This window comes from Canis lupus, chromosome 13 (assembly GCF_011100685.1).
Source record: "Canis lupus familiaris isolate Mischka breed German Shepherd chromosome 13, alternate assembly UU_Cfam_GSD_1.0, whole genome shotgun sequence".
Taxonomy (NCBI): Eukaryota; Metazoa; Chordata; class Mammalia; order Carnivora; family Canidae; genus Canis; species Canis lupus.
Window position 1 is genome coordinate 32,023,029 of NC_049234.1, and position 19,506 is coordinate 32,042,534.

The following is a 19,506-nucleotide window of genomic DNA, read 5'->3' on the forward strand; positions in this document are numbered from 1 at the left end:
CTTTAGCAATCTGGGTTTGGTCTAGTAGATTGACTTACATATTGCAGCACATGTATCATGACTATATTATCGGGGAGGAAAACTGAATTTCCAGGGAAACTTGAATTTGAATTTCCAGGGAAAGGATATTTTAAATCATGATTGCCTTAGAAAAACCAAGACATGGGATTGTATTAAGACATTTTACTTGAGAGCTGAAAATGGTTAAACTTCCTTAATTCCCTCAAGCCAACATGTTGATCCATTTATTTAGTTAGTTTTTTGTTTTGTTTTGTTTTACTTTTTAGAGAGAAGAGAGAGGGGCTGGGGGGTCAGAAGGAGAGGGAGTGAGAGAATCTTAAGCAGGTTCCACACCAGCACAGAGCCTGATGAGGGTTTCGATATCACAACCCTGAGATCATGACCCGAGCTGAAATCAAGAGTTGGACACCCAACCAACTGAGCCACCCAGGTGCCCCTACTCATTTAGTTTAGAAACAAAGTATTTGAGTGCTTTCTATGTGATAGATACATGGGAACTAATAAAAGACATTCTTTTTTCTGCCCGTATTGAGTCTGTATAATGGGAGAGACAGATAAGAATCAGATATTCATACAAATGATTATAAAATTGCCATTCTGACGAGACTAAGGAGAGGTTTAATGTCTGAATGGTCATTCAGTGTGGACTAGGGAGTGCTGACCTAGCCATGTAGGCTGCCACAGGACCTCCCACCCCATTCCCTTTACACTCCTCCAAGACATGCTGACTTCTCTTGTTTTGAGTCTGGCTGGCCAGAACTCCATTGCTTAACCCAGGGTCACAGAGATTTTCTGCTCTGTTTTCTTTATATTTTTTATAGTATTAGTTCTGTCATTTAAATCTGTGATCAATTTTTTTTTAAGATTTTATTTATTTATTCATGAGAGGCAGAGAGAAAGACAGAGACAGGAGAAGCAGGCTCCATGCAAGGAGCCTGATCTGGGACTTGGTCCCGGGATTGCAGGATCACGCCCCAAGCCGAAGGCAGACGTTCAACCACTGAGCCACCCAGGCGTCCCAATGTGTGATCGATTTTAAGTTAATTTTTATATATGGTGTGAAGTTAGTATCTGGATTTATCTTTTCCTATACAGATATGTAGCCAGTTGTCCCAGCACCGTATGTTGACAAGTCTGTCCTTCTATTGAACTGCAGCACCACTGTTAAAAATCAACGGAACATAAATGTGTAGATTTGTTTCTGGCTTCTCGGTTCTGTTCCATTGATTTATATACCTGTTCTCCTGCCAGTGTCATGCTCTTAATTGCTTTAGCGTTCTAGCAATTTGGTTTGAAATCCAGGTTATTGATTCTTTTTCAAAGAAAAAGTTCTATTTCAAAATTGTTTTGGCTATTCTGGCTCCTATGCACTTCTACATAGATTTCAGATCAGCTTGCCAATTTCTACCAAAAAGCCTCTGAGGATTTGACAGAGGATTTAATCTGTAGCTCAATTTGGGCATAATTTCCATCTTAACAATATTTAGTTTTCCAGTCCATGAATACAAAGTGTCTTTACTTAACAGATACTTTTTGTTTCTTTCAGCAGTGTTTTTTAGTTTTTGGGGTGCCAATCTTATACTTCTTTTGTTAAATTTCTAAATTTTATACATTTTTTGATACTATTGTGAATGGAACTTTTAAAATTTCATTTTCAGGGGTGAATGGCCTAGTCAGTTGAGCATCTGACTCTTGGTTTCAGCTCAGGCGGTGAGCTCAGGATTGTGAGAGCAAGCCTTTTATGGGCTCTGCACTCAGCATGGACTCTGCTTGAGATTCTCTCTCCCTTGCCCTGTACCTATCCCACTCATGCTCTTTCTCTCTCTCTTTCCCTCTTAAATAAATAAATAAATCTTCAAAAAACACTTCATTTCAGATGGTTTTACCAGAGTAGGGAAATTAAGTTGATTTTTTTTTATGCTGATCTTGTATCTTGTGACCTGTTGAGCCATTAGTTCTAGTGTGTTGTTTTGGCTTTTATCGACTTACCTGGGTTTATCACATACAGTCTCATGTTATCTGTGAATTAAGTAAGTTTTACTTCTTCATTTCAAATTTTACTGTGTTTAATTTTTTATTTTATTGTTCCCTTATACACTGCCCAGAACTTTGAATGCATTGCTGATCTGGAGTGGTGAAGATGGAATGTCTTTGCTTGTTGCTTTTAGTCTTTCACCATTAAGTATGATGTCAGCTGTAAGATTTTCCTTGCTACCCTTTACCTTGTGGAAGGAGTTCTTTTCTATTCCTGGGTGTTGAGAGTTTTATCGTGAAGCAGTATTTTGGATTTTGCCTCTTTTCTTTTTTTTGGTCCATTGAAATAATCAAGCGATTTGGCTCCTTTTTTCTTTCTCCCCTTTGGTGAATAATAGTGTATTGCATTAGTTGATTTTCAGATGTTAAGCCAACCTTGCATTCCTATGTGAAATCCCTATTACATGTTGCTAGATTTGATTTACTAATAGTTTGTTGAGGATCTTGACGTCTTTAATCATGAGGGATTCTGGCTTGTAGTTCAATATTTTTATATTTTTTGTGTTAATCTGCATATTTACCATTTCTGGTGCCCTTCGTCTCTCTGTGGATAGAGTTGCCGTATGATGCTACCTCATTTCAGCCCAAAGGACTACTAAAAAAAAATAATAATAATTTTGTTTTTCTCAGATTGTCTTTATTTCACTTACATTCTAAAAGATAGTTTATATAATTCCTGGTTGTCAGTCTTTTTTTCAGGTGGTAGAAGGCCAGTCTGCTGCTTTCTGGCCTTCATTGTTTTTGATGACAAGAGTCATTACTGATTTTATTGTTCTGTACATGCTCTGTTGCTTTTATCTTGCTGCTGCCAGGACTTTGTCTTTCATTTTCATTAATTTGACTATGATGTCGTATGCTTATCCTCCTTGCTCACTATGCTTTGTGGGTCCATAGGTATACATTTTTCTTAAAAAACATATGTGGGGGGATCCCTGGGTGGCGCAGCGGTTTGGCGCCTGCCTTTGGCCCAGGGCGCAATCCTGGAGACCCGGGATCGAATCCCACATCGGGCTCCCTGCATGGAGCCCGCTTCTCTCTCTGCCTGTGTCTCTGCCTCTCTCTCTCTCTCTCTCTGTGACTATCATGAATAAATAAATAAAATCTTTAAAAAAAAAAAAAACATATGTGGGATGTTTTCAGCCATTGTTTCTTTAAGATTTTTTTTTTTTTTTTTTTTTGCCATTTTCTTTCTCCTCTCTCCCATCAGTCCTGGATTCCCATGATTCATATGTTGGTACACCTGATGGTGCCCTACACATCGCTGAGGCTCCTTTCTCTTCATCCTTTCTTCTCTGTTCCTGACTGGGTAATTTTAATCAGCTTATCCTTAAGTTTGCAGACTCATTCTTTTGCCATCTCAAATCTGTTGTTGAGCTCCTTTGGTTAATTTTCATTGTAGTTGCTTTGCTTTCTTTTCTTTTTTTCTAAGTCTCTTTTTATGTCAGTCCAGTATCTGGGCCCTCTCCAAGACAGTTTATTCTTACTGCTTGCTTGTTCATTTTCTTTCTTTTCTTTTCTTTTCTTTTCTTTTCTTTTCTTTTCTTTTCTTTTCTTTTCTTTTCTTTCTTTTCTTTTCTTTTTTCTTTTCTTTTTTCTTTTCTTTTCTTTTCTTTCTTTTCTTTCTTCCTTTCCTTTCTTCCTTTCTTTTCTTCCTTCCCTTTCATTCCCTTTCCTTTCTTTTCTCTGTATATGGGTCATATTTCCTTGTTTCTTTGCATGTCTCTTCTGAAGACTTGTTTTTGAAAACTCCACACTTCAGATAACATAGCACATTTGCATTCTGATTCATTTTAGTCTCCAAGTGTTGTTGTTGCAGGTTTTTTTTTTTTTCTCTTCGTTTCTTTAGTAATTTAGTTGGACTAAATCTGCAAAGTCTGTCTATTTCATGATTTCCAGCTTTTTAATTTTTTTCCTTCTCACTTTTATTTTAAGCGTGGCCTGATGGGTGTGCCCTCTGTGTCAGGATTGCTCAGACATCACCAGCGATTAGTCAAGCTGTGCTCACACACCTGTGTTAATAAGGCTTCTGCCCTCTGCTAATGGAATTGTGGGGGAGTACCCACAGGCTAGTTAGTTGTCAATCTGTCCTGGCCTTTACTTGTGACCTAGGTCTTAATCCCTTCATCTCCTTTGCACATGTAGAGTCACTGTCAGGGAAGGACATGTGGAAAGCTTTAAGCTCTCCAGTTTTTGCTGTCTGTGTGCATAGCCCTCCAAGCAGCAGAGATGTGCAGAGAGTGTACCAAGGCATACTCCATGGCAGTGAGGCTTCTGGGTAGTGTGCCAGACTGTTCCTTGCCCCACCCAAAACTTGAATGTTAGGCTTGCTGATTCTCTGGACTTCTATTTATTTGCTACCAAAATTGTTACTGATAGTGACAGTGCTGCTGGGCATGGGGGCTTTTCATACTGTATTCCAGATTAAGTGAACTTCCCTCCTGCTGCAGACTCTGAGTTTTCTTGGCTTTCCTTGTAGTGGAACTGACACATCATCAGGCTGGGGAGTTGGGAGAGCAGCACCCCCACACAAAATGCCCAGACTCCCACTTTTCCTACCTAACATGAATAAATTTACTGTATTTTCAATTTATTATATAACTCAGTCAGTTCTGAGAGTCCCAACATAGTTAACTATGTGGACAACTTTTATTGTTGCTTTATATGGAAAGGCTTTGCTAAGCTCCTTGTTTAGCTGAACTACACATCCCATATTCTCTCATTACATTACTTTTTTTTTTTTAAGATTTTATTTATTTATTTATGAGAGACACAGAGAGAGAGGCAGAGACACATGCAGAGGGAGAAGCAGGTTCCATGCAGGGAGCCCGATGTGGGACTCGAATCCTGGGTCTCCAGGATCAGGCCCTGGGCTGAAGGCAGCACTAAACCGCTGAGCCACCCAGGCTGGCCTACATTACTTTTCTTTCTTCTTCTTCTTTTTTTTTTTTTCTACATTACTTTTCTTAAAATCTTTTTTTTTTTTTTAATTTTATTTATTTATTCATAGAGACACAGCTAGAGAGAGAGAGAGGCAGAGACACAGGCAGAGGGAGAAGCAGGCACCATGCAGGGAGCCTGATGTGGGACTCAATCCCGGGTCTCCAGGATCACACCCCGGGCTGCAGGCGGCGCCAAACTGCTGCGCCACTGGGGCTGCCCATCTTAAAATCTTATATTATTTTGTACCTCTGACCATATGAGCATGTGCAAAATTTCCCTTCATTCTTTTCAGTGCCTGCATAATATTTCATTATATGCATGTTTTAGAATTTATGTAATCAGTCTTCAAATAATGAACATTTATATTATTTCCTATAGACAGTAGTATAAACATTGATCCCAGGGTTAACCTTTGACAAAATCATTGGCATATTTGGGCAGATATATCTGAACAGGACATTCTTGGCAGAGAATCCACTAAATTTCAATGAATTATTTTTAATGATTTCATTTGAAAACTTTTTTCTCATTCTCTAGCTAAGACATTTAAATATGTACTAAAGTTACTGGACAGAAGAATCCCATGTGTACCTGTGTAATTAGAATTCTGATCACTTTTCCGCTCTTCACAATTGAAGAATTAATGTGATAATAGTTTCACTTTTCTGATAGGAGTTAAAATTATAATTTACTAATAACTAGTTTAAAGTATAGAATTATCATTTAGTGTATGCTAGCATACATAACTTACTTTCCCTCTTGATTTAAAATAATCATATTAAAGACCCAAGAAAATTATAACTATGGTGATTTATATCAATAGTTCTACCTGACTGCAACAGTCACTTAATGGTTTACAAAATTGTCTAACATCACAAAGCTGATAAGTCTAATTAATTGGTTAAATCCAGGCTTAACCGAGATGTGTTGACTAAGATTCCATAATTTATTTCTAACTACACAATTCATCTTCTTGAAAGTGTAGTTTTACAAAGATGATGTTTAAAATGTACTTTCATTCTAATTTTTGTGATACCATTGTAACAAGAGCAGTTTCTTTCTCCTTTTAAAATTTTTTTTCCTTTTAAAATTTTTAATGGTATTTTTGGATGCTGTGTTCTTTTTCCATGAATCTATTTTTGAACCACATGCAATTTTGTGTCACACCTCCTAGCACTTCTCAACAGGGCAAATATGTAGCACATTTTATTTAGCATGTGCTTTACAAATAATTTATTAATCTTCACACATTTTTAGTAAAATGGTAAGGAACATATTAATAGGCTTGTTTTAGAGAGGTTGAAATAATGATAGATTCCGATGATTCTTTTGAGACTGTAATACCCTAAATAAGTTAGAGAAAGCACCTCTATATGCAGGAAAATCTAGACTCCTGGTCCTGTGCCTTTCCCACTAATCTCATGGCTGGTTAAATTTGTCTTTATTTTCCTTCCCTTCCCCTTCCTCTGCAAGTGTTTGCTTATTATGGTTTCCAGCTTCCTTTTGACTTCCTTTTCAGCTGGTGTTCATGCTACTTTTCTTATTCATTCCACAGTGCCTTCCACTGCAGGCTTCAAATCCTTCTTTACATTTGGCTTTCGAAAAGTAAGGAAGAGATAGCAGATTTTTTTTTTTTATAAATGTACTAAGTATATTTCATATTTTTAACTCTAAATAATTAAGAAAACTATTGCCCCTGAACCTTTATTCACACTCAGGGGGCTTGTTTCTTCTATCCTAAGAGCATCCTTCCCACTCAGGCATCTGTCCTCCTCTTCCTCTTGGCAGAGCCTCACAGCTGGAAGACCCGCCTGCCTGTGCTGTATCTGTGACTTAACCCCACTCCCTCTCCATTCCCTCGAGATGGATGCCAGCTGCACCCTTGCCAGAACTACTGTTCCCCAAGTCAGGATTGGCTTTACTGTTGAGTCCCACGGGACTAGTACCTGGCTGCCTGACGGAATGTGAAGGTAGCACCGGCTCCTGGTGGCTTTCACAGGAGGATGACCTTTGTGTCCTTCCCAGCTGCTTGCCACCCATTTCCTGTCTCCCCCATGTGGCTTTTCTTCTGTGACTTTATGTCGATACCCAGAGCCCTTCTCTAGCTCCAGAATCTGCCCCAAGCAACCCATTTGTGTACGGAGGAATTCTTGCTAGAGGTCTGTCCACATAACCACCGTCAGGCTCAGTAATTCTCCCGAAGGACCCACAGGACTCAGAAAATCTGTTATACACTGTGATATGGTTTATTTCAACAAAAGGTTATAGATCAAAATCATCAAGAACAAGAACACAGGGCAAAGACCAAGTAAAGTCTGGCCTAGGCTTTCAGATGTCCATTCCTGGGGGAGTTACACAAGGGCACATTTAATTCTCCTAGCAGTGATGTGTGACAACACATGAGAGGTTGCTACCCAGTGAGGCTCACCTGTGCCGCAGTGCACAGCATTTTTACTGGGGAGCAGTCATGTACACATATGGCACCTGTGGACCTGACCTCAGCTTCTCACAGTCCACCACACCACCCCATTTCTTGAGCCAAAACAAAGGTTCCCCACTAATCCCCTCAGTAGGTTTAGAGGTAATCACCCAGGGGCCAGTCTTGACTCCAGGCCCTGCTCCGTGCTGTGTAGGGCCAACAGAACCTTTTCCTTGTCCACTTCTGTTTACGTATTTTTAACTTCTAAATTTCCAATTATTATGTGTCATTGCTATGAGATACCTCAATTCTAATATGTCATAGACCATCATGGATTCAACCTCAACAAAACTGATTACAACACAACTGTACAAAACTGATTACAACACAGTATCACTGTTACTGATCCTTCTTATTTTCCAGATGCCCACTGACTTTCTTGACTTTGCCAATATACCCTCCCCCTGCTGATCTAGGATATCACCACTTCTAATAAAATTAAACATTTTAAACAGTGCCAAGTCTACCTTTCCTCATACTTCCTGCCACTTCCCTACTCCAGGTCATCTTTACCATATACAGGAATTACAAGCTTCCATCTGGAATTTCTGCCTTGAGTGTGTTTTTTTTTTTCCATTTAATATATTTATGGAGATATAAATCACATAACAAAATTCACTCCTATGAAGTATACAATTCAGGAGCTTTTTGTGTATTCATAGAATTCTGCAGCTGTCACCATAACCTAGGACCATTTTTATTACTCCCCAAGTAAACCTCTTAATGAACATGACTCCCCATTCATCTTTCTCCCTATTCAACCACTAATTTATTTATTTATTTATTTATTTGCTTTTTACACATCCTTTATGGAGATATAATTCACATACCCTACAGTTCACCCATTTAAGGTATATAGTTCACTGACTAATTATGCATTTACAGTTATGCAGCCATCACCATAATCTGTTTTAGACTTTCATCATCCCCCAGAGCAGCCCTGTATCTGTAAGCAAGTACATTCCATTCCAGTCCCCTACTGTCCCTCACTTTTCTGTCTCATGCCACCAGTAATCTCTCTCTATGGACTTGCCTGTTTTTGACATTTTGTATAAATCAGAACAATATGTATAGTCTTTTGTCCTGCCTTCTTTCTGTTAGCATACTGTTTTCAGGGTTCATTCAAGTTGTTTTTCATTGCTGGATGATATTCTATTGTATGGATATACCATGTCTTATTTGTCCTTTCATTATTAGTTGAGGACTTTGGTTGGGTCATTTCCATTTTTTGGCTGTTATAAAGAATGCTGCTGTGAACGTTCATGTACAGATTTTTGGGTGGACGTATGTTCTCGCTTTCTTGGGTATGACCGAGGAGTGGAAATACTAGGTTATATGGTAGCTCTCTTTAACTTTTTGTTTGTTTGTTTGTTTAACATTTTTGAGGCAGTGCTAACTGGTTTTCCCAAGTGGCTAGACCATTTTTCATTGCCACCAGCACAGTATAAAGCTTCCATTATCTTCAGTGTTCTCCTTGTTATTATAGTACCACTTGTTAGAGAGACTGTTAGAACATCCATCTATAGTAACTATGCCTGGGCTCCCAATTCTATTTTATGGATCTTTATGTCTACTCTTTAAGCCAGTACTACACAGTCTTTGTTACTATGGCTTTGTGGTAAGTTTTGAAGTGGCAATATATTAGTCCTCCAACTTTGTTCTTTCTTAAAATTGTTCTGGATATATAAATCACTTGGGTTTTCAGATGATTTTAGCAAAAAAGCCCGCTGGAATTTTGATAGAGATTTCCTTGACTCTAGATCAGTCTGGGAGGTGGGAGAGTAGGGCAGGGATATTGTCATCATAACAATATTAGGTCCTTCTGCCCTTGAATATTGGATATCTTTCCATTTACCTAGATTTTGAAAAATTCCTTCCAACACTATTTTGTAGTTTTTAGCGTACAAATCTTGCTCTTATTTTGTTAATTATTTCTAAGTATGCTGTTCTTTATGATGCTACTCTAAGTGGAATTATTTTCCTAATTTTATTTTTGTATTGTTCATTATTAGTATAAAGAAATAAAATTGATTTTGGTGTATTTTTTTAAGATTTTATTTATTTATGAGAGACATAGAGAGAAAGAGAGAGAGAGGCAGAGACACAGACAGAGGGAGAAGCAGGCGCCATGCAGGGAGCCCGACGTGGGACTCGATCCTGGGTCTCCAGGATCAGGCCCTGGGCCGAGGGCAGCACTAAAACGCTGAGCCACCAGGGCTGCCCTGATTTTGGTGTATTGATATCATTATATTGTGCAGCCTTGTGTAATGTGATTATTAACTCTATTGATGTTTTTGTGGATTCTTTGTGATTTTATATATACAGGATTATGTCATCTATGAATAAAGATTATTTGGTGCTTCCCTTCTAACCTGAAGACCATTTATTTCTTTTTCTTACATAATTGTCCTGACTAGAACCTCAAGTAAGTGTTGGGTAGAAGCGGTGAGAGTAGACATCCTTGTCTTGTTAACCTTATCTTAGGATGATTCTTTTACTTTTTTTACTATTAAATATGATGTTAACTATGGGTTTTCCTAGTTTGTTGAGTGTTTCTATCATTAAAATATATTGGATTCATCTCACAAGTGGTTTTTTTTCTGTATTAAAATGATCATGTTTTGTTCTTTATTTTTATGGTATTACATTAATTGACATTTGATTTTAAACCAATTTAGCAATTCTGATATGTTTTACTTTCTTTGTGTGTATATTTCCCCCTTTTATTTTGTTTATGCTCTTGGGTTTGGCTTCCTAATTTTTTTGAGAGCTTTTGTATCTGTCCTCACAGAGATATTTATCTAAAGGTTTCTTTTCTTGTAATGTTTTTGTCTGTTGTGGTACCCAGACCTACTGGCTTTATAGAAAGAATGAGAAAATGCTCCCTCTTCATTCATTTTTTTGGAAGTTTGTGAAGGATTATCACTAATTCTTCATTAATTGTAGAAATCACCGTTAAAGTCTTGTGGGCCTACACTTTTCTTTGCAGGACATTTATAAAGTACTAATTTAGTCTCTTGGTTTATCTGTCAAATTTTCTGTTTCTTCTTGAGTCAGTATTGGTAGTTTGTGTCTTTTTAGGAATTCATACATGTCATTCTATCATCTTAGTTACCTAATTTGATGGCATACAATTGTTTATAATATTTCTAAAACACAAACCTAGATATGCAACTCTCCTCCTTAAAGCTATTGAGTGCTTTTTAGTACCCTTAATTCTAAACCTTTAAAGTTATATTTAAAATGACTTAAGGCTTTGTTTACAAATTTGGTTTCTGCTACCCACTCCACTTTGAGACCATCCCCCCTACTATCTCCCCACCCGCTCACCACACACACACACACACACACACACACACACACACAGAGGTCCTTCTTATAATTCAGCCACATAGCACTTCTTCCAGTTCCCTAGGTCCCGTTTCTTTGGGTCTTAAAAAATGCTTTTTTTCTCTATCTAGAGTACTCTACTGCCCCTCTTCTGGTAACTAGTTCACACCCATCCTTAGATGACACTTGTAGAGAATCTGCTCTATAGCAGCTGCCCACAGCTAAGTTAGATGACATTCCTTTTTGCCATTTAGACCTGAACTTTCCTTTTATTGTGAAACAGATCACACTTTTATTTTTTACATTCCTTTCTTGATGACTATTGAATGGGGTTGGAGATATTCAGGAAAGGATCAATCAAGGAGAATCAAGGATGACTCCCAGGGTTTCTCAGTTGAATATTTAAACAATAATGTAACATAAAAAAGAGCAAGTTTCCAAGAATAAGATGTATTCAGTTTTGAAAATGGTGCATGTTTCTAGTATAATAACCAAATGGAAATGTACAAGAAAAATGTGTACATTTGGTTTTTAATTTCAGTTAAGCTATCATGTTATATGTATGTCTTTCTCCTATGCTTGATTGTGAGCTCCTTGGCTGCAGGGATCCTGGCTTGCTCCTTTGGTTCTGTTAGTTGGCATTTCACAGATGCTCAGTAATTACTAGTTGAATTGAGTTGTAAATAACAATGCCATGTCTGTATATGGTATTTTAATTTTATTATAAATATCTCACTTGGAAAGTATGCCCAGCAGAAGGAGTAATGGCTGATTGTAGAAAATTTTAGTTTGGGGGAAAATACTGTTTTTCCCCCCTTTTTAATAACAATCTGTTGATGCATTTTCATTTCAACAAACTCAAATCTTACTTTATTAATTCAACTGTTTTCCTTGCCCTTTCTATTAAAAATTGTTTTATTCTTGTCCTAAATACTTTTGTATTTTTCACATGAGGTGAATTATGCTATCTTCTGTCTTTTATGTAGGACTATAATGATGAAATCAGGCAAGCACAGCTCCAGGAATTAACATATTTGAATGGTGGTTCAGAAAATGCTGATGTACCAGTTGTTCGAGGGAAACCCACCTTGCGTACAAGAGGTGTACCAACCCCAGCAATAACCAGGTAGGTGTAATTAATTGACTTACTTTTTTAGTTGTTAGAATAGGCAACAGTCTTAATGTCATCAGTTTTAATGTCTCCTTTATTAATAATCAAGCAGCTCTATCAGTGTATCAATATCAATATAAAGCCTGTAAGAATATATTCAGACATTAAGATGTCGTAATTAAGGGGATTCACTTTGTTTGAACAGAGATATTCCTGGGTTTAACTAGAACCTGTACCACTTATTGGCTAATGACTATAGACAAGTTTATTTTTTACTCTAACATTAATTTTTTAATTGTTTAAATAGCTTCTTTTAAAGTAATAGCATTGATATGCAGTTGAGGTCTTGGTGGCATGTGCCTTCCCCTTAGAGGACCAGATTAGGCTAGTTCTTTGCCACATCTCCAGTGTTAAGTGCAATGTCAGGCACCAAGTGAGTATCCAAAAGCCTGTTGTCATTTTATTTACTGTGAATGCTCTATTCTATCTGAGAACCCAGCTGGTCCAGGTACATAGAACTTTTTTTTCTGTTTTTGGATTGACGACTACTTTTAAGATGAAAAATGTTTTAATGAGTTCATAAGACAATTTAAGCAAACCCATATATTGAGATATGACTCTCTCAGATTCATTTGAAAATTATTTTTAATTTTTTAATCTTTGCATCCCACAGAATTTAGTAGAAAAAAGTAACAGATTTTTCACTGGTGACTATATATATTTCTTCAGATAGAATTTTGCATGAAATTATTTAAAATAGCAGTCTTTTATATCTCCAAGTTCATTTGAGGGAGTAAAAAGTCAGTTTTCTCATTGAGTGTTGCTGACCAGTGCATTGTCAATGAGAGCAATTACAGGTAGGTGATATTGTAATATAAAATAAATAGGTCCGGTCATGGTACCAAGTGGGTTTTCTCTATTAAAAAAAAAAAAGGCTAAGAATAATGGGGTTGCTGTTGATGGTTTAATGAAATAATTTATTTAGGTATTCATTAAATGGTAAATCCCTTTCCTTTTCATTTCTTCTACCATTATATTTACTTTAAATCATAAGAAATTACAGTTGACCCTTAATCATTGTGGTGGGTGGGGTACTGACCCATGTATAACTTTTGGCTCCCCCAAAACTTAACTACTCATAGCCTACTGTTGACTAGAAGCCTTACTGGTAATACCACTGATTAACACCTATTTTTATGTTGTGTGTATTAAATGCTGTATTATTACAATAAGATAAGGTAGATAAAAGAAAATGTTATTAAGAAATTCACGAGGAGGAGAAAATACATTTACACTACTGTACTGTATTTACTGAAAAAAATCCACATGAAAGTGGACCCATGCAGTTCAAACTTGTGTTGTTCAAGGGTCAATCGCGCTTACTTGCTGCGTTAGCATGCTATGGCTGCTGGGATGAATTACTACAAATTTGTGACTTTAAACAATATTTATCAATTCTGGGGGCTAGATGTCCAAAATCAGTATCGGCCAGGGCATGATCAAGGTGTTCATGGTGTTCCCCTTGTAGAGGAGAATCCTTCCTGGCCCCTTGCAGCTCCAGGTGCCAGCCCGCCTTGACCTGTGGCCGTACCTCTCTGGTCTCCCTATCCGTCTGCATGTTGATTTCTGTCACGTCTATCTTTAATCTCAGTTCACTTTCCTCTCACATGGGGCAGTATTTAGGGCCCACCTGGATGATCCAGGGCACTCTCCCCACCTCAAGATGCTTACCTGATACATCTGCAAAGGCCCTTTTTCTAAAGAAGGCAGCATTCACGGAATGGATATCCTGGATGGACAGCGTAGAGAAGGGAGTGCACCCGGTGCTGCTGCTCAGGGCACTTTTTAGGGGATGCTCTGTTCCTTAAACCAGATCTGCCATTTTGACTGAAGACTATGTCTCATTTCATTGTCAAGTTTTAAATTAAGTGGAAAATGTTAGGCTATGACCAGATGAGGAAGGCAGAAGCTTTCTGGTTTTTAGAGAATCTGGAGAAACACCTCAGTCCATCCAGGTGAAAAATTATTCCTCTTAATGACAGTGTGTACATTGCTTGCCCTTGAAAGCCTTTCCACTGCCTTGACAGGTGACATTCTGTGAGGCAACCGTGTCTCGGCTTGTGGTGGAGTGTGGCTGGTTAGTGCTCAGCACTGGGTAGAGCACTTGACACCCACCCCACCTCAGGACGCTTTGTTTGGGCGTCACGTCATAGGCAGACACAGGCACCATGTCCGGCGAGCCTTCCTGGTCCCCTCGTGGAGAGTGATCATCCCCGAGTCCCAAAGCTGGGGTACAGCATTTATCATGCTGAAGTCTACCTTTTTTATTTGTTCACATTTTTTAAAATTTTTTATTTATTTATTATAGTCACAGAGAGAGAAAGAGAGAGGCAGAGACATAGGCAGAGGGAGAAGCAGGCTCCATGCACCGGGAGCCCGACATGGGATTCGATCCAGGGTCGCCAGGATCACGCCCTGGGCCAAAGCAGGCGCCAAACCGCTGCTTCACCCAGGGATCCCATTTGTTCACATTTTCATTGGCTACTCCTCATTATAATGTAAACCCCTAAGGGCTCTTGTGTCTCTAGGATCTGGCATAAAGGAATCACTCAGTAAATCATTGTTAAGCGAATATGGTACAATGGCAAATCTGTCAGGCTCTTTCTGATCACGTGTCGATCACTTATAACATTTTGTGTTAATGTAGTTCGAAGTGGACTGACTGAATGTCCTAGGGCATTAGCTTTGTGGCAATAGTCACATGATTATCAGCATTTGGGAATTTCAGAGTGGAACAGGTTATTACTGGAGTCTTCAAGAATGTCCCCCACCATTACCACTTCAGGATACTTTCTGCTAAAAGATGTAAATGACCTAAAATTAAATCCTGCAGTGGAAGTAATATGTGTTTTAATAAAACCTTTCATTTCAGTTTCAAGTGAGAGAACTAAACTTAGACCTTTTTTAGCACAGGAGGTAAGGAATTTCCTGACTTGTAGTCTGTCCTGTGTGGTGCCTCCAGAAACGCTGCCTTGAAACAGCCTCCCTGGCCCTTCGCATAGACCCCAGGAGAGAAGGGATCGTAGAGTTGAGGCCCCTCCAGGCAGCACGCTTCGGGCAGGTCCTCTCCACCCTGCCCTGCTGTCTAGCACTCTGGGCTAGGCTGTCTTGAACCTGCGAAGATGCTCCCCTCCATCCCTTCTTCAGAACAGCTGGCTTGTTCCCTGTTGCCTTCCTGCTTGTCCCCCTTTCCTCTGGCCATTCCCCCTTGCTCCCAGGAAGCGGGCAGTCTTACCTCCCTGCATTTGAGACCAGAAGCAGCAGGAGGAGGAATGGACCCAGCAAATGAAGCCAGTCTTTCTGAGTACTGAATGCATGTTCATCGGTACTGGGTGCTGGATGTGGTGGTTTTGACCAAGGACACGAAGCTGACACAGTCACTCAAGGCTTCTTATAAGCTTTCGTTAAATTGGGGAAATTTTCACCTCTGATTTCTGTAAATATTTTACCTCTCCTTTTCTCTCTTCTCTTTTGTGGACTGAAATTCCACATTAAATCTTACGGTGACATTTCCCAAACTACATGCCAAGGTGCTGGGGTGCTGCAGCATTTCCCAGGACCCCCACAGTCCTCAGCATCTTGTAGATGCCGCTCGAGCTCTCCACTTAAGGTAATTGTTTGTAGTTTCAATATTAGATTGTGCTCCACTGACTTATCTTTGTAAAACTGCTATTTTAGCAGTTGCTCTATTAAACAATAAGTAGCCACAATTCCTTTGCCTACAGGGCACTACAAAACTTCTCAAACATGGGGTCACAGGACACTGCCATTTACATGTCCTCATCCACATTGATCTTCACATGATTTCACTTACTCTTTTTTTAAAGTTGATCATAAGTGATATCACAGATGCTAATGATTGTTGTAGTGATTGAAAATAATATATTTTCCCCATAATGTATGAGGTTATGAGAAATGTTGTCAGGAAAACTGAATAGTTAATAGAAGGGTCATAAATATTTCACCAGTATATAATATGATTTGTATTAACCTACCAATCTATATTTAAAAAGTGTTCTTTTTTTAATATTAAGGAAAGGGTGGATATAGGAAAATGACAAGATATTTCTTTTTCTACTAGTCCACGTCATAGACATTTTCAACTAAAAAATAACAACAACCCTGTCTTGGGATGTAACTTAAATTATTTGATTCCCTATTGGACTTACCTTCTCAGGACATTGTACCACCAAACTATTAGAACAGAGGTCATACTCCTCCCTTCTGATTTAATAAAAACCTAAGCGTGGTACATGACATGTGTGCCCCACTTCCCAGGCAGAGTGTAGTAGAGGACTTTCCTAGGAAATGAGTTTCTCTGCTTTTCTTGCCATAAGGCACACTGGATTCCTTCCGCCAAGCTCCTGCCTCCTTCCTCAGGATCCACTGGCTCTCTGAACCAGGGCTCCCTGATGGCTATCAGTGAGTGGCCATCCTAGAGTGAATTAGGGGAAACGAGGAGAAAATGTGTCATTTCTTTTAAGATCATTTTAATAGGCTTTGGGAAGACAAAAACCAAGGCAAATAATGTTGCAAGTAGTGTAAGAACTTCCGACAAACCCTTGTGATTCAGAAGCAGCCAGGGACAGGCAGGTAAGAAGGGCAGCTGAGCGTGGTTCTCCTGGTTACAGCTTGGCCAACTATGCACACGTCAAGTGCAGCATAAGGCCAGATGAATATTCTCGGCCCTCCTGCAAGCCTCAGTACCAATGGGTGGAAGATTTTGACAATTGATTTTTCCCAACAATAACGTTAAACAAGATCTATTGATGAGCTGAGACAGTTTGGGGCAGATGGAATCCAACGAGTGTGTTCATGTGCAGTGGGAATCTCCTCCCACCACACCCTGGTTTTCAGAAGCTTTAACATATTTCTTCCTCTTTGAAAATCAGTCAGTCTGTTCCTGCTGTTAGGTCATTTAATGTCACAGAGTTTCTTTGAGCTCTTTCTGTGACAGGGATTGAAGTTACAGAGATGGCTAAGTCATCATTTTGACATCAGGGAGTTTAAGAAGTGAAAGAGAAACAAGTAATTATGGCAGAATGGCATAAATAGGGGCTGGGGGATGTGAAGACAAGTGGAATGGAAATAGAAATGAGGGTGAAAATCATTTTGAATGGGGCACGTGGGTATCAGGCAGGATAGTGTTGGAGGGAAGTTATCCCGAGCAGAGGGGCAGAGACTGGAAAGCAGAAAAGACAGGAAGTCTTTGCTTGGAATTAGCATGTGGCTGTGTGGAGAAATCAGTCCCCTGGCTCTTTTCAGCTGTAGGGCCTCTGGGAGTTTCTCTCAGTGCTAAGCCTTGGTTTCCTCGACTGTAAAATGGAAATAGGACAGTGGGCATATGCTAATCTGAACCCAGCCTTATTTTTATCATGTCCCATTCAGGCCCAACTGTTCCATGATTCCTTTACCCATTACTCAAAATGATCCCACACCACAACTTGAATTCTTATGGAGGACCCTGGGCAAAGTATACATCTCTCTTAAAGTCCTTTACTACAGCGACCTTGTTATGAGAGAGGGAGGCTAGTCCTGTGTAGTTGCAAAGGCTGCAATAGAGCTGTTAGTTAGAAATAATAAAGACTTTTGCGACTTTTATTTTTAAATGAAGAAGAAAGGTAAAAGCATGCTAATGATCAGAATTGGGAGACAGTGACAGGCTTCATAGTAAGGAGTGAGGTCGCTGTCATCGGGGGGTACATCGCTGGCAGGACAGTGACAATTCGTACATTTCTTGCACTTTATAAGAGGTTGTGCTTCTCACACACTGTCCTACACTGTCAGTAATTTTACCAATAACTAGTTGGCAGCTTCTTAGAGAAGAAACAAATTGCCTTGGATTTATTTTATGCTCTCTACAATGTAGGATAATGAAACAGTTGCTCATGAAATTTTTTTTTTAATTGTGTTGGAGACCGGATGGATCACAGAATGAAGAAAAGTAGTAGCAACTGGGTTTCATAACACGTCTGCTAAATTCTGGGTCAAAACAGGGGCAGCAGCACTCGAGAGGTTGTTGGAAATATAGGATGGCAGTCCCCACCCCAGACCTGCCAATTCCCGGCTCTGCCCTGACACAGGGCCTGGGTGATGAGGATGCAGAACTGGGGACGTGCTGCGCTAGAACCACATTTCAGATCATCTCTAAAGGTGCTAAGAGTAAGGGCTTTCTTTGGTCCTCATTGTCTCTGATGATTTCTTTTGCACGTTCTGAGGGGTTATTACTGAGGCTGCGTTCACGTTTGCTTGCATTGAGCCTCTCATTCACTTGTCAATCCCTGGCAAGAAGGAAAGGTCTCTGAGTGATTAAGCTTCTGTCACAGAAAACCACAGAGATGAAGCAAAGTTGCCCATGACTTTGTTAGGGAGTCTGTAGGAGAGATAATTGCCCCTCAGGTGGTGAGTGCACCAGGGCGTGGGCCTCAGCTCTCTGGAAGCTGTGCTTCCCGCTGTGCTACTGGTGGTACCACGCTAAGACCCTGCCACCGGCTCCCTCCGGTACCCAGTGATCAGCTGTGGGTCTCACTCAGTTAATGATGCCAGGCTGGCTCGAGCATTCAGGGCTTCTGCCACCAAATTCATTGTTTCACCCTATGCTATTTGCTCCTCATAATATTTATACACAAAAGCCAAACAGTGTAGTCGTATATGTTTATGCTCTTTCTCTCCCAATCTGCATTATTGCTGCCAAATGTATGGAGTGTACAGAAAGGTGCTTTTGCTAACTGTGATGAGAACTGACATGAGCTGTACCTTCCATCTCTTCTTTCTTTCGTTCTCCAATAAGCAGCCCAAGGAAGGTGTCAGGACAGATTCCAAATGGAGGACTGTGTAATAATACCGCTTGCAAAGTGCCTGTGTTGGGGTAGGCACTTTATACTGCCATGTGTAACCTTCACGGCCGTCTTGCAAGAGCTGGGTATTATTGAGGCCATTTTACAGGTAGAAAACTGAGTCTCAGCAACCAAGTGACAGAGCAGATCTGAATATGGGAATGTTGGAACTCAAAGCCTGTACTTTTTCATCACATCCTAAATCCTCTGTCAGTCTGTAAATAATTGGTTCTTGATTAATCAGTAACTTTGTATTCAGTCACTTAAAGCATTATTCCCATGAAAGTGCCTGTTCACAGACCTTTCTAGATTATTTCCATATCTGAGTTTCAAACCAGGAATCAGGGTCTCGCTGCTGAAGAATGCAAACAGAACTGTGACCGTCACACCTATTCATCTGCTTATGGAGCTTAATATTCATGTGTGTGATCTTCCTGCTTTCCCATTAGCCTCATTCTCAACAGTGTGGCAACCTAATTTTATTAATTTGAATCAATTTTTGAAGTAAAAAGAATAATGAATTCCCACTGATTATCATCATCTCATCTAACAGACATTTTTTTTTCTCTACTTGTCCCCATGTTTTCAGTCTAGCTGTTAAATTTTACCCTGAACTTCGTTCGTAGCACTCAGTGGATACTTGGCAGGATGATCGGATTTTTATGTTAGCCTGCTACTTGCCCCCATGTCTTCCT

The 19,506-nt window shown here is 39.5% G+C and overlaps 1 protein-coding gene across 18 annotated transcripts in view; it reads left to right on the forward strand.

Annotated features, from left to right (window-relative positions):
• The window catches only part of KHDRBS3 (KH RNA binding domain containing, signal transduction associated 3), a 185,597-nt gene that overhangs the window by 88,601 nt on the left and 77,490 nt on the right, over positions 1 to 19,506 (forward strand). For all 18 annotated transcript variants that reach the window (XR_005368760.1, XR_005368764.1, XR_005368761.1 and 15 more), the window contains exon 5: positions 11,791 to 11,930. Coding sequence is in view for 8 of the 18 variants with exons in the window: in XM_038555590.1 (XP_038411518.1) it covers positions 11,791 to 11,930 (140 nt within the window). In the remaining 10 variants the exon portion in view is untranslated. The remainder of the gene's footprint in view (positions 1 to 11,790; positions 11,931 to 19,506) is intronic.